The sequence below is a fragment of the Mustela nigripes genome, chromosome 7, assembly GCF_022355385.1.
Source record: "Mustela nigripes isolate SB6536 chromosome 7, MUSNIG.SB6536, whole genome shotgun sequence".
Lineage (NCBI taxonomy): Eukaryota > Metazoa > Chordata > Mammalia > Carnivora > Mustelidae > Mustela > Mustela nigripes.
This window is the reverse complement of record NC_081563.1, coordinates 88458099-88473107: the sequence shown is the minus strand read 5'-3', so window position 1 is coordinate 88473107 and position 15009 is coordinate 88458099. Positions and strand designations below refer to the sequence as shown.

Below are 15009 nucleotides of genomic sequence, written 5' to 3'. Positions count from 1 at the left end.
ATATCAGACCTGTATCACTTTATTATGGTTTCCTAATAAAATTTTAGCATCTGCTAAATCAAGATGTCCATTTTCCTTTTTCATTTTAAAAAGTATTAACTACTCTTATAAGCGTATTTTCCATTTGAAACTTAGAATTATCAAGATTGCCCGATCAAAAAAAATCCTAGATTTTTAGTGAAATTGTTTTGGAGCATATAAACCAACCTGAAAACTAGTATTTCAAATAATAATAGTTGCCATATATGTGTTTTGCAGTTTTCTTCATGAAGGCCAAGTTTTCTCATTAACGTTCTTCCAAAATTTTATTTTTTGGCTACTATGGAATTTTCTTCGTTCAATTAGTCCCACTTATCCTTTTATCCCTACCACCCTCTTTTATTGTTCTACACAGTAAGTTTCTTAAATTTTGGTCTACTTGTCTATTATTGCCACTGAAATTTAAGTCCTAAGTGGGAGGGAAATTAGTGTATTTGGTTGGCTGCATCTCCCTAGAACTCAGTATTTGGCCTGACTGTACAAATATTTGCTGAATAGATACATAAAAGAACGCAATGGTTTTTATTTTACAGTTAATGATGTCATTACAGTCTCATTTTATATTTTTATAATAGATTCTCATGTTAGGTTGACAAGCATTATTACCTCCAAATAATTCATTCATTTTCCTTTTAAACCTGTTATTTGAGCTTTCAATTTATTCACTTGGCCAGAATATAAAATAATAACAGTAATAATAGCCATCTTTTTTGTTACTTATTTTATTAGGAAATCCCAAAACAGAATTTTAGTTTTAAAAAATAATAGCTTGAAAGAACTTTAAAGCTTAGACACTTAAAATCTTGATACTAGGATGCTACCACATTACACAAAAACAACAGAAAAAAAGGATTCACTGAAAAGTACAAGGTGACTGTGTTATGGACAAGAGTTTTAAATTTCTAATAATATTCCTTAATTTAGAAGTTACAAACATAACTTGCTATTAAAATAACTACTTTTACCTTATAGCTTTCTGCTCCTTGAATGAGATCTCTCATGGAAGTAGACAACTGATCCTTTTCTGATCGAACAGATTCTAGCTCTTCCCGTAGAGTCTGAGCCTATTTTAAATATATGGTAAGTTTTTTACGGAGAGAAAAATTAAATTTTCTAACATGTAAGATTCTTGAATCTTGCATTTGTAAGTCCCCTTACCTCTTTTTTGCTAGAATCTAGTTCTTTCTTTGCCTTCACAGCAACCAGTTTTATCTTATTTATTTTTTCCTCCTTCTCTTTGGATTCTTTTTCCAGATATCCTAAAAACACAAAATGAAAGAATTATACATGAACTCTAACGGGAAAAAAATCCAAATTATTTACTTACTTTGGCCTTAGAAATTAACCTTTAATCAGGAACATAAAATCTGTAATCTGGAATTAAAAGTACTGAAATAAGTAGCAAAAATATTAATATTTTTAAAGTGAAAGCTTATTCATTACCTAAGCAAGGCAAACAATGTAAAAAATGTTCATTTCCTGCATATTTAGCAATCTACATGACATCTCCATTTGGGGTGTTATTTAAACATGTCTCAAACTGAGTTCCTAATCTCATCTAACTCTACTTGCTCCAATCATCCACCACAAGAAAAATAGGATTCATCATAAAATCTTCAACTTCCTCCTCTCCCTCTCCCCCACCAGACTAACTGGGCACTAAACTGAAGCATTATGGTCACATTACTTAACACTTAAAAGTATTTGTTTCTTCATTTCTAAAGGGGAATAAAATAGCTAACCCATAATGTTAGTTTGATGAAGATGCGTTAGGAGAAAGTCCCAACTGCTCTGCACACGTTCTACTGCTTTTGTGATGGGACTCCTCTCCCTCAGGAATTTCTTGGTATGCTCCCTGATGTTATATATGTTAACATACGTGCGCCTGTTCCCTCTTGCCTCTTCTCTTGTCAAATATCTCATTCTTCAAGACACAACGAAAGTATAGCCTATTTTGTGATGTTTTTCCTAACTCAAGACACACAGTTAATCCTGCCTTCCTGTAGTGCCAGCACTGTATCTTGTCCACACCTCAAACTACTGCAATGACAGCCCCTTCTGGCATTGAACTCTCTGAAGACATGGTCTGCATCTTAGTCACTCTGCTATTACCATAGCCTGGCCTTCAAACAAAATTTGCTAAATCAATGAAAAGTCCCAAGACAATCATAGAACCATTTATAAAGGGAGTCACATCAGTCCTTTGGATTACATAGGAAATTACATAGGATTACATAGGATATGATTTTGGAAGGGAAGGCAAGCAGATGGCAAAGAAGCAAGAATGGGGACATTAGAAAGAGACAGCTAGGGGCACCTGGGTGGCTCAGTGGGTTAAGCCTCTGCCTTCGGCTCAGGTCGTGATCTCAGGGTCCTGGGATCAAGCCCTGTATTGGGCTCTCTGCTCAGTGGGGAGCCTGTTCCCCCTCTCTCTCTGCCTGCCTCTCTGCCTACTTGTGATCTCTCTCTCAAATAAATAAAATCTTAAAAAAAAAAAAAGAAAGAAAGAAAGAGACAGCTAGTTATTAAGATTTAACAACTCATTAACTGGTTACCACATTTCTTAATAGACTCTAACACTAGAAGAATGTGTGTAATTCACTGCAACGTCATAGGCAAAACCACACTTACCTATTTTCTCTTCCAGCTCTTTTACTAAAGAAGATTGATTATTTTCCACAGGTGATTTCTCTAAGGTATCCTAGATTTTATAGGAAAAACAAGAAAAAAAATCACTTCAATCCCCATGATGAACTATCATGTCATGCATGAAAATATTCTCATTAAAGAAAATTCACATAAAAAGCAATTTGATGAAGTCTTTTTCTTACCTTGATAGACCAGGTAATACTGACTTTATCATGCATACAGTATTTACTATAAAAAAAAAAACCAGTAGTATCCAAGGCCAAGATGAACAACCTGACACATATAAAACACATAATGCAATAAGGAAAAGATTAAATGATTATAGTTCATCATACTTTCATAAATTTTTGGAGAAAAATCTAAAATTTTGGCTGAAGTTAAACACTGCAATAGCCCAGTTTCCTGCTCAACAGTGCTCTTTAAGAATTAAAGTATTATGTAGGGCGCCTGGGTGGCTCAGTGGGTTGAGCCTCTGACTTTGGCTTGGCTCATGATCTTGGGGTTCTGGCATCGAGTCCCGCATTGGGCTCTCTGTTCAGCAGGGAGCCTGCTTCCCACGCCTCCACCCCCAGTCTGCTTCTCTACCTACTTGTGATCTAACAAATAAATAAATAAAATCTTTAAAAAAAAAAAAAGTATTATGTATGTCACACAAGAATGAAATTCTTTTCATGTTCTAGTTTTTGATGGTGACTGGATGGATGATTTTGACCAAGACATTTAACCCCTTAATCATTTAATCTTATGCAAGATCAAGATTCTAAAGTGATCAAAATAAAAAGTGACCAATGTGGACAAAGGATATACAACATGAAAATATGTAATGTACTTTCAGAAAATTGTCACTTGAGCTTAACTGATGAAAATTTACTTCTAACTTCAAATAAAAATTCAATGTACATATTTTGTAGAATCTAGGACTAGAATTAAGAATTTATTTAAATTAATAAAATTGAAATAATAATACCTTTAATGACAACAACTCTGCTTTCACATCCTCTAATTCAGCTTCTTTTTGTTCTAGTGACAGCCTCAGATTTTCAAGTTCCTTTACAAAACATTGTTCTTTTACACCATGGGTTTCATCTTTGCTACATAATTTTTGAGAGGCTTCTTCAACTTGACTTAAAAGATTCTGATTTTCAAGTCTTGTTTTTTCATTAGCATTCTTCATTTCTAGAAGATCTGACTGCAACACCTCCTTACGTGACAGTGTTTCTTCTAACTCTTTCCTTAAGAGAACTTTCTCTTGTTCATGGTCTCTTAGTAAAGACCGAAGTTCTTCATACTGAACCACGTTTTCTTCTTGAAGGCACTCAATCTTTTTCTCTAACTCTGCTACTCTTTTATCATATTGAAAAATCAAGTTGTGTTTTTCCTCATTTATTTTAGTTAAGGATTCACCTATAGCTTGCAGAACATTCGTGACATCTTGCTCTTTGTTTTCTTCAGAAATTTTGGACTCCATCTGCTTAAGAAAACCATACAACTGAGTTTTGACAGATAACTTCTGAACATGCTCATTTTCAAGCAGTGTACTTAAATTATCTCGTTCTGTAACAACTAACTGAAGTTTCTTTTCTAATTCAGAAAGGTGTTCCTTAAGCATAAAATCTTTTTGGGACAGGAAAGCCTCTAAATCCCTATTTAACTGATTCTTTTCTGAACTTAATCTTTCATTTTTTTCATAAAGAGACTTCACTTCAGATGACAGTGCTTCTTTGTCTTCAGACATAGTTTTTAATTGAATCTTAAGCTTCTCTAGGTTTTGGCTATTTTGATCCTTTTCTTTTAAAGTTTCTTCTAGTGCTCCTGTTAATTCATTTACCTTTTGTTCTAGTTCACTGTTGTACTGGCTAGTTTGCTCCACTTTTTCCCTAAGTTCTTTAATTAATTTTTCTTCCTCTTCATATTTTTTATGGAGATTATCCATCTCTTTATGAGAAGATTTTATTTTACTTACAAAAATATTTTTTTCCTCAGTAAGAGAACTTATCTTTGCTTCAAGTTCTTGTAACATGTTATCTTTCTGACTGAGACTAACTAAACATACTTCATTCTTTTCTTGAAGACTTTTTATGGTACTTTCAAGTTCTGGTACTAATTCTTGTTGGGATAACTTTTCATTTTCTCTCTGGAGACGATTCACAGTTTCAAGAAGAGCATCTTTTTCATTAAAAGCAGTTCTGAGCTTCTGCTGAAGTTCATTAACATCAGATGCTTGTTGTTGCTTCATTGATTCAAACTCTTGACTTATTTTCCCGGCGGATTCCCCCAGTTCTGTTTGTAAGATTTCCATAATCTCTCGCAAACTCTCATAATTTAAAATTGCTTCTTGCTTTTCCTGCTGTAGGTTTTCACACTGCTCCTTAAGACCCTGTATTTCAAACATTAATGTTAATTTTTCTTTTTCTGAGCCTGACAAAAATGTCTCATTTAGTTCTGATATTTCTTTTTGATGCTGTTCCTTAAGACTCTGTACTTCTTTGTTATGTTGTTCTATAGTACAGCAAAATTGTTTATTTGAATCTTCTAGTTCAGACTTTAATTTTTCAATTACACAGCTCTGTTCTTCTTTAGCTAGCAACAATTCATTAATTTTAAATTCCAAGTCTTCCCGTTCATGAAAAAACTCATCCTTTATATGTTGTGCATCAATTTCAAGTTTTAATTTGAGATTATTCATATAAGTTACCTCATCTTTTAAGATACTATGTTGAGACTCCAGTTCCTTTAAAGTATTTTCTAAATGTTTGACTTTTTCGTTTACTACTTGTTCTACAAAAGCATCCTCTTGTAAGACCAAAGGACACATCTGATTTTCATGGTTTGCACTTGGCGCATTCTCTAAGTTTTCTAATTCACATTCATATTTCTCTTGAATGTCCTTCTCAGTTGCCTCACATTGTCTGACTAAATTCTCCTTTAACTGGTTTAAATTATTTACTTCCGCTTCATGTTCTTTAGCAGATGCTTCAATTTGGCACATCAATTCTTTAACCTGCTCTTGATGTGTAACCTTCAGCTGCAAAAGCTCTTCTTGCAAACTATTAATATCTTTTTGGTAATGCTGCGAATTAGCCTCAATGACTTCTTGGAGATGAGTAATTTCTTTTTCCTTTTCATTTGTGGCAGCTCTTAATTGTTTTTGCAGACATAAAATTTGCTCCTCAAAGGCTGGCCTAATATTCTGAATCGCCTTTTGTAGTTTTTTAACATTATCTTCAGAGTCACCCTGAAATTTAAGTTGTTCATAAAGTTCTAACTGTTTTTTGGTTGCTTCTTCCAGTTCCTTTTGCAAGCTAGCTTTATCTTCACTATGCTTGGAATGTACTGCCACTAATTCATTTTTCAGATTTTCAATTTCTTTCACATAGTTTCTTTGCGATTCTTCAAACTCCTTATGTACATCTTCCATCTTAGTTATAGAATCCTATTATAAACACAAGCACACAACAATTATTTAAGACAAAAGAAACACCTGCTTTCAGGAAAAATATTAGCCACAGGCCAATTAAAAAAGGAAGTGAGCAAAAATGTACATAGAGAAATATGATACTGAGATTCCAAGAAGTCTGTGCAGGCTGTGACTACCTTAAGTATGACAATATACTGCATATCAACAGTACTGAATATGCTATCCAAAGTAATGACTAAAAAAAAAATAACACAAAGTAGTAACTAAGAAATAAGAAATCGGAGTTTAATTTCCTTTTAAAAAGTGATAATTATGTAAGTTGCATTAAGTCAAGACTCTAATTAGTATCTCCTGAATAAAATAATAAGGAACTTCTGGAGAAAGTGAGCCCAGACCCAGTATCTTAGAACTGAATAGATAATGATATTTAGAGTATGTGTGAGAATCAATTTACTTAAGTACTTGTTTACTTAAGTACTTGTTACTTAAGTACTTGAAACAAATACTTAAGTATTTGTTTCACAAAATAAGTAATCTTTATTAATTTTTAATAAAGAATGACATTATAGCAATAAGGAAGATTAAGCAATGCAACAATGTTGGGTCCACTTCTAGGTAGCCAGGTGATCTTATTTTTTTTAGCTATCAATTTGTTTCCTTATAAATTATTAAGTCATCAGATCAGATGCTTGTTAAGGTCTTAGCTCTAAAATTCATGATTATGTTAGTTAACAAATTAAAAAAACTAACCTCAAATGGTCACCTTACCTCAACTTCTTGCTTCATTTTAATATTTTCCTTCTTCAGACAAAGACACTGTTGCTCAGTCTCTGCTTTTTCCAGAAGAAGGGCATCCAGACGTTCAGTCAATGCCTGTTTTGGAACAGGATGATTTGTTTGCCTGAGGTTAAATATGATGGATTGACCACATGCATAATTTTCTCTTCACTTTTTCCAAACCACACTAACGTAAGGATAAAAGACTTAAAAAGGTCTACACAAAAGAACAAAGAGAAAAGGAGAAAAGAGGTGAGGGTATGGAAAATTTCACCATATTTTTTGAAAACTGAAAAGTGAAGGATGAACTGAATTAGAAGGAGGAAAAGTATAACTTACAGTACCTTTACAAGGAAACATATATAAGAAGCTGGCAAATACTCTAGAAAACTAAATGCTCGGAAACTGGAGGCCCCAGATACTGTTAAGGTAAGTATAATGTATGGGATTAAAAAATTGGGGATAGGTTGAAAATCTCAACAGGAAGTGGTTAGAATAATGGGCAAGAAATCACCCGTGTCTTGTCTTCCTCAGAGACAGGTTTGTTCTCTGCAGAAATTAAACAGGATCAGAAGTTAATGAAACAGAAACTAAATCAAGAGTCAGTTCTTTGAAAAAAAAAATGCTAATGAAACAACTAATAAGACTGACCAAGAGAAGACATAAGTCACAATCATAAAAATAAAAATAAAACATATCTACATATAAATCAGAGATACAATAGTTAGAATATTATGAACAATTATTTGGCAACAATAACAAAAAGTGAAGTGAAAGGAATAAAAGTTGGTGGAAAAATACAGCTTCAGTAACTCAAGGAAAAAATTAAAAAGCACAATTAATACTACAACTACTTAAAAATCAAACTAGTGGTTTAAAAGTTGTCTACCAAACAGAAGGAAGTTTTACAGGTGGATTCCATCAAATTTTCGAAGAACAGATTATCCAATTACATATGAACTTGTTCAGACAAAATAAGAAGGGATTTCCAAGTTATTCTATAAAATTTGCATAACTTGATACAAATATCCAAGGACTTTACAAACAGGAAAATCATAAGTCTAATTCACCATGAATCCAGATAAAGTTAATTCTAAAGGTTAAAATCTAGATAAATGTTAAAATATGAAGTGTTAGTCCACTATCACCCTAGATCTGCCTGCCTCTGAACTTACATGAAATAAAGAAAAACTTTAATAAAAAAAAAAACATGCAGGGGCGCCTGGGTGGCTCAGTGGGTTAAGCCGCTGCCTTCGGCTCAGGTCATGATCTCAGGGTCCTGGGATCGAGTCCCGCATCGGGCTCTCTGCTCAGCAGGGAGCCTGCTTCCTCCTCTCTCTCTCTGCCTGCCTCTCTGCCTACTTGTGATCTCTCTCTCTGTGTCAAATAAATAAATAAAATCTTAAAAAAAAAAAAAAACATGCAGAAAATTTAGAGCTTTCTATCAAGTTATAGCCATTATTCAGACAAGGGCAGATTAAAGCTATTTTAAAATATGGGCTGACAACATTTTCCATCCCTTCTTAGGATGCGATTGAAGGACATGCTTTACAAAGATGAGGTTAACCAAGAAAGTCAATGACATATCACCTAGCAAATAGGGGCCAATACAGGAAAGCAGTGTAGAAATTCACAGGATCACGGCACAAGGCCAGTTCCAGGAACACTGCGGCAGACACAGAGAATGACAAGAACAAATTAGTGCAGGACAGAAGGCTCTAGAAGGAGGTGGTCCAGGAAAAAAATGGGAAAGATTATCTGATCGCTTTGACCATTCTAAAGTAGGAGTTGCTATGAAAGATAGCTAAATTTTCATCTGCTGTAATGGCAAATTAATAACTAAATGGCTAAAGCGAATAAATCAAGGAATAGCAGTACAACCATATTATTTAGAAACAGAAATAATACCCACAAGTTACTTAGTATCACAATAAGCTCTTTAGTTATTAGCATTACTTGTAAATACATGCGTATATTACTTTGGTTAAAACAATTTTAGTTTTAAAATTAGTTTTTCACACTACATAATGCATTGCAATATAAACTTCTGATTGCTAAATATCAGGGGAAGCCTAAATACATTTATTAAATTTAGGAGATACAGAGAGGCCATTAACTGAGAACAGCCAACATAGATTTGATTCCAGCAAAGAGATAGTAACAAAGATGACTGTACTAGAAATTCCATTCTCTTAACATGCAGTTTTCACCTTCCCCTTGCCTTTGGAAGCAGCATGTAAGTTCACTTCAAATTTTGACATGGATTCCTATTTGACATAATTCCTATTTTTAAATTCAAATTTTGACATGGATTCCTATTTGACATAATTCCTATTTTTAAAATAAACGTCAAACATTCAGCTTTGAATAAAAATTTAGATGTATCCCAATGCACTAGAAGATCACTACCAGAAATAAGATGATTTCCAGAAATTTTAATTATAATTAAAACTTTTTTTAAAAGACAAATTTTTAAGATTATATGAAAAACAGAAAATTCTGTATGCAGAGCCACATTTTTTCAGGGTACTTTTCCTAATGAAGAGATAAAACTTGGCAAGAAGTTTTCCAGAGGTGTAGAGAATACATTACATCACAGTATAGGATTTTTCTAAAACAGAAAAATTACAGATAGCAATGGAATAACTGATATATATCTCTTTCAATCACTCCCCGAAGTACTTCTCTCATTAGAATTACAAGCCAAAGGTTTTGTTCCCATAAATTTTAACTAAGTTACTTTCTGAAACTTGAATGGTGAGGGTAACATGCTTTAATATGAAATTAACCTGAAAAGTAAAGCTCGTTAATTTGGGCAAATTTTCTAATCTCCTCTTCAGTAGTTTTGACAGAAAGGGAGAATACACCAATTGGGGATAAGAAGAAAATACGGAGCAGATATTTAGATATTCTGGAATGCAAGTGTATAACAAGTATTTCAAGGGCTAAGAGTTAACTGATACTAAATTAGAAAGAAGCCTCCGTGGTTCTCTATTCAAATACAAACCCCCCCTTTTGGTGTGTATGTGTTAAATACACCAACAAACAAAATATGCCAGTAACATAATTACAATAAGTTATTTTTTAAAAGGATTTATTTATGTGAGAGAGAGAGATAGTGAGAGATAGTAGGTACAAAGTGGGGGGAACTCAAACAGGGGAAGCACAGAGAGTTCTTGGAGAAGCTGGCTACCCACTGAGCAGGGAGCCCAATGCAGGACTTGATCCCAGGACCCTATGATCATGATCTGAGCCAAAGGTAGATGCTTAACGAACTGAGCCACCCAGGTGTCCCTATAATTAATTATTGAGAACTTATGTGACAGATGCAATTTTAAGTGCTAAGCATGTATTAACTCAAAATGCAACACCTCTATGAAAAGTAGGTATTATTATTTTCTCTAGTCTACAGGTGAAGGAGCTAAAAGGGAAGAAACTTAGCTATGGCCATATAGGTAGTACATGGCAGAGCAGAGACCCAAAGATCTGAATCAGGTTGTCTGGCTCTAGAGTCAACACTCTTAGGTAAATATCAAGTAGTTTTACTTTAGCTATCACTGATTAAGAAAATACAAAATGACCAAATAAACAAAGAAAACTACTATGAATTCAGTAATACTTAAGTAAATCAGTACACTGTGAATCCAAATGGTATTTGTGCACATTGTGCAAGCTTTATATACTGTCTTAGCTAAATAAAGAACAAAGCAAGTGCATAATATGCATCGGGATTTAAAGCTTTCTTACAGTAACTCTCTGGGAGTCCTTCAGTTGTACACTGCTCACAGGCCATTAGTAAAAGAATATGATTATTTATAAATGTATAATCAAAGAACAGGTATCAAGACTCAAACTATAAATACAAAAAAGGAAGATAATTACTGCAGAGCTTTGAGAAGTAAAAGAAATTATAAAGAAGGTTAGGCCAAACTGGGGGTGAGGAGGCTGTCAGTCAGGATTAAGGGCATATAAATAAGGATAACCTTCTTTGACAGGGAGTACCAAAATAAAAATAGTACCCTATGATCTGGTAAGAGCACTCAAAACTTAACAGAGAAAAGAGAGCCTGGTTAAGGAGGTATCAAAAAAAGTCAAGTATAACATGAGGCATTTAGCATACAGCCATAGAAATGAAAAAAGCATACTGATAAATTGCAGCACTATCCTGAAAGAACGAGAAGTCACTGGTGGCTGACACATGTAGAGGATAAAGGAAACAGGAAAACTGAAGAGTCTCTAAAGTTAAAAGTCCTGAAGAACAGTGCTGCCACTGGTTGTCCAGGCAAGGGGATTTGGTCTGAATATGAAGATAAGAAAAATGGGTGAATATTTCTTTCCCCAAACAGCTATAAATGTCAGTAGTCACATCCAGGGATATAGGTCTATTATATGTAATAGATTATATGTATTTATCAACCTAAAAATCATCATCAAATTCCTGAGCATGGGTCTTCTGAGGGGGGGAGGGAAGAGCAGGGCTGTGATTAAGGCAAACCCCTAATTACAGAGTATGTGGGATGAAGACGAGAGGAACACACACTCATTTTAGAACAGAAAGGGACGAAGGGGTCATTTAACTCTTTTGACAGGCAACCAGAGGTAAAAAACTTAACCAAGGGCAGGGAGGGAGTAAAAAAACAGGGACAGAAAGCCAGACGGCTCTGGCAGACTGACAGCTTTAAAGGAAATCTGGTTTGTCATTAGACATTTCCTCTAACTAAATACATAAAGATTAAAGCGATATTTGCAACCGCTGCATTACCTTAATAATATCATCAGTTCCTCCAGCAACAGGCTTTGATTTCAATTCCTCAATTTCTTTCTCCAGTTCTAAATAGTTATTTAAAAAAAACCAGTTCAGAAATGAAGAAATTATTATCTGAAGTGGTAAGTACATTCTTAAAAAATACTGTAAATCAGAATACATTTAAATGGCAGATTTTTTTTTCTTTTTTAATTTTTTATAAACATATATTTTTATCCCCAGGGGTACAGGTCTGTGAATCACCACGTTTACACACTTCACAGCACTCACCAAAGCACATACCCTCCCCAATGTCCATAATCCTACCCCCTTTTCCCAAACCTCCTCCCCCCAGCAACCCTCAGTTTGTTTTGTGAGATTAAGAGTCACTTATAGTTTGTCTCCCTCCCAATCCCATCTTGTTTCTAAATGGCAGATATTTTGAGAAAGTATTAACTTTACCTAGTATGACATTTTACTTTCCTTTTTCTTACGAAAAACTCATGATTAATACACCCAACACCTTAATTCAGCAATTATTACATGGATTCTTATTTCATCCCGACCTATATTTACTTCTCCCTTTTCCTTTTTTCTTACCCATCCTGATACTTCTGAAGCAAATCCCAGACATATTATTTTAGTTGTAAATAACTTCTTACTGTATAATCTTAAAGCAACAACTAACCTCATTGTTAAGCATAAATGCTAACCTATTTCATTAACTCATGTCTAGGTCTGGAGCCTAGAACACTTTTCTAAATCCATTACTCTCTTTAACACAAGCTGATCCAACCTCCCTAAACACAATTTGACCTTTTCCAGTAGAAAATAAATCTTGGCTTTAAGGCTGGGCAGTTAACATTTGTTAATCATTGGAAATTCATGTCCTCACCACACATATTAAAAAGGATACTAATATCTACATCCTTTTGGAATATAAGGGTGAATAGCAATCAATCAACTTCAGCAAATAAATATACTTCAACATTCCAGGAATGGAAATCTTTTATTATTTTACTTGAGGACTCTTTTTGCCTCTTTGGGCTCACAACCTTATTTCTCTAACATTTCAACTGATTGCTCTAGGGGAAAAAATGCTTTTTCAGATCAATATACAATCCAAATGAAGTAAAAAAAAAATGTGCTTAATTTTAACAATTTTTTTCAAGATCCTCTTCCCTGATTTTATTTTAATAATTCAAAGATAACTACAGTTTAGAGACGTGAAATGGGAAAAAAAATCACAGGCAAATGGTTAAAATGTTAAATAATATAGATTCATTATAATTATGATTTTATTGGATATACCGGTAAACAAAATAAGCTAATATACTATTAAAAACCCACTATTTTTAACCGTGTTTCAATGAGATCGTGGTGAAGATGAGTATTTTCAACTCAATACCTGTACATCTGGATTTAGCTTTCTGTATTATCATCATCTGTTTCTTGGCAAACTTGATAAGATCTTCCTTGGGCAATGTTTCCAGCTGAAAGGTGTAATGATGTTACCAGTTTGTTATAACTCATGTTTCTATTATACCACATACACACACAAAATAAACATAATGCCCTCCTAAAAACATCCTACTGAATAAATCTTTGTCAGTTAAACCATATTTTGAAGCAGCAGCAAATGCAACTTCAACTAAACAATTATTAGTTAAGCAATTACTATGAAATGTAAAAAACCAACACATACCCTCTTCTGTACATATATTCTTGTTTACATTAAGACACGTTCTGGGTTTTGATTTAATTGTAAAATTAGGGGACTGGGACTAATTCTACTTATAGTTCCTTGGAGCTGTAAAAATTATCCTATTCAAGGCTGAAATCAGTCTTTGGCTACATGAAAACACATAAGCATAATTAGAGTAACAAGAAGAATTAGGGTGTAGTAAGTCTTTTTAAGAAATCAGGGAATTACTTAAGCCCTGGGCTCAGTTTTCTCATCTGTAAAATCTGGATAAATAAGTACCTGACTGACCATTTAAGCTTACCATTGAGCTTAAATGAAGTAATTAAGTGTTCAGGTAAGTGCCAAAGACTTAGTATGCAAGCAATAAACCATTAGTGGTTAAGACTCATTGAGTATTAAATGTATGGGACCATAAAAATGACCTAATTCAGGTTTTTTTTTTTTTTTTAATTGGAGAAGCCTACAGAATAGAGTCCCTTGAATCCTACTTACGTCACTGCTCTTTCCACTACACTATATAAATGCTCATAAATTAGATCGCTTTAATGGTTGAAAAACTGCAGAATCTCTCAGCAGTGCTAACCAGGAGCAGGAAGTAAACAAAAAGTCAACTCTTTCCATAGCAGGGAACTTCAAAAACAAACAAACAAAACGAAAAAACAACAGATTGGTTACTGTGTGAATTAAAATTGAGATCCCTTGGAGAAGGACTTCTTTTAAATAGGCCACCCCCCTACCCATGCCAAAGTTCTCCATTCATCACCCCTCCACCCTTCGGTGAGCCAGCTATTAAAGTACTGTATTCTTTTCACCTTAGACTTCCCGGTCCCAGGGGTGGCTGGTGAAGCCACCCCATCTTGAACAGGATCCTGCAAAACAAAATCAAACCCAGACGTCAGAACTCTTCTCCTAATCCCAGACGGAACGCTGGAATCTTTATAGGTAAAAGCCTTTCCGTGGAATCAAGCATAGGAAACTCCTACGTGAGAAAGAACTAGAAAAGAGGGGTCTGTCGTGTGGGAAATCGTATACAAGCTGGCTGTAAAAGAGCCAGATAATCGCGAGGGGCTGAGTCTGGGGCAAGAGGGAGAGACGAAGGCAGAGCCGGGCTGCGGGGCGCGGAGGGGAGGCTGCCAAGCCCTCACACTGCGCCCACCCCTGAGTCCCGAACCGCTGCGCGGGAAGGCCCGGCAGGGAGGTGGTAGGCCCGCGTCCCACTCTAGCCGCCCCGGCACCGTTACCTCCATGGCAGCCGGCCCGTAGTGACCACGCGGCCCCGCCGCCCGGCGGCCCGGCAGCCCGGCAGCGCCACTGCCCCGCAGCCCGGCAGCCCGGCAGCCCCGCCGCCGCCTCCGCACTTCCGTCTGCGGCCGCCTCTGACGTACCCTCGGCTGCAGGTTAAAGGTCGTGCTTCTTCAGGGAGGCCCCACCCCTCGCGTCTCCATAGCTACAGCCCGCTGACGCTTCCGCTTCCGCTTCTGCTCCGAGAGGAGGGTCCCCGCGTGCTGTCACCCGCTGCTGAACTCTCCGCTTTCCCGGGCGCCTACCGGCGGCTGACTAATCGACGCAGAAGAAAGTTTCCGCGGGGTCACCGGGCGGGTCAGACTCTGGTATTGAGTGACACAATCCCTGATGGATTTGAATCCTGCCACTTCCATTTATTGGCTATGAGAATTG

General features: G+C 35.6%; 1 protein-coding gene across 2 annotated transcripts in view; it reads right to left on the bottom strand.

Annotated features, from left to right (window-relative positions):
• GCC2 (GRIP and coiled-coil domain containing 2) overlaps nucleotides 1-14807 on the bottom strand; it is a 55888-nt gene extending 41081 nt beyond the window's left edge. Inside the window, exons 1-9 of one of the 2 annotated variants that reach the window (XM_059406382.1) lie at nucleotides 14718-14807; nucleotides 14145-14201; nucleotides 13036-13120; nucleotides 11646-11713; nucleotides 6875-6979; nucleotides 3656-6121; nucleotides 2671-2740; nucleotides 1198-1298; nucleotides 1005-1103 (exon numbers count right to left, since the gene is read on the bottom strand). In XM_059406382.1, coding sequence (XP_059262365.1) covers nucleotides 1005-1103; nucleotides 1198-1298; nucleotides 2671-2740; nucleotides 3656-6121; nucleotides 6875-6979; nucleotides 11646-11713; nucleotides 13036-13072 — 2946 coding nt within the window. In that variant the 5' untranslated portion in view covers nucleotides 13073-13120; nucleotides 14145-14201; nucleotides 14718-14807. Of the gene's footprint in view, nucleotides 1-1004; nucleotides 1104-1197; nucleotides 1299-2670; nucleotides 2741-3655; nucleotides 6122-6874; nucleotides 6980-11645; nucleotides 11714-13035; nucleotides 13121-14144; nucleotides 14202-14573; nucleotides 14664-14717 lie in introns of those variants that run through there. The other variant, XM_059406381.1, reaches the window with a different exon arrangement.
• Between the last annotated feature and the right edge of the window lie 202 nt (nucleotides 14808-15009).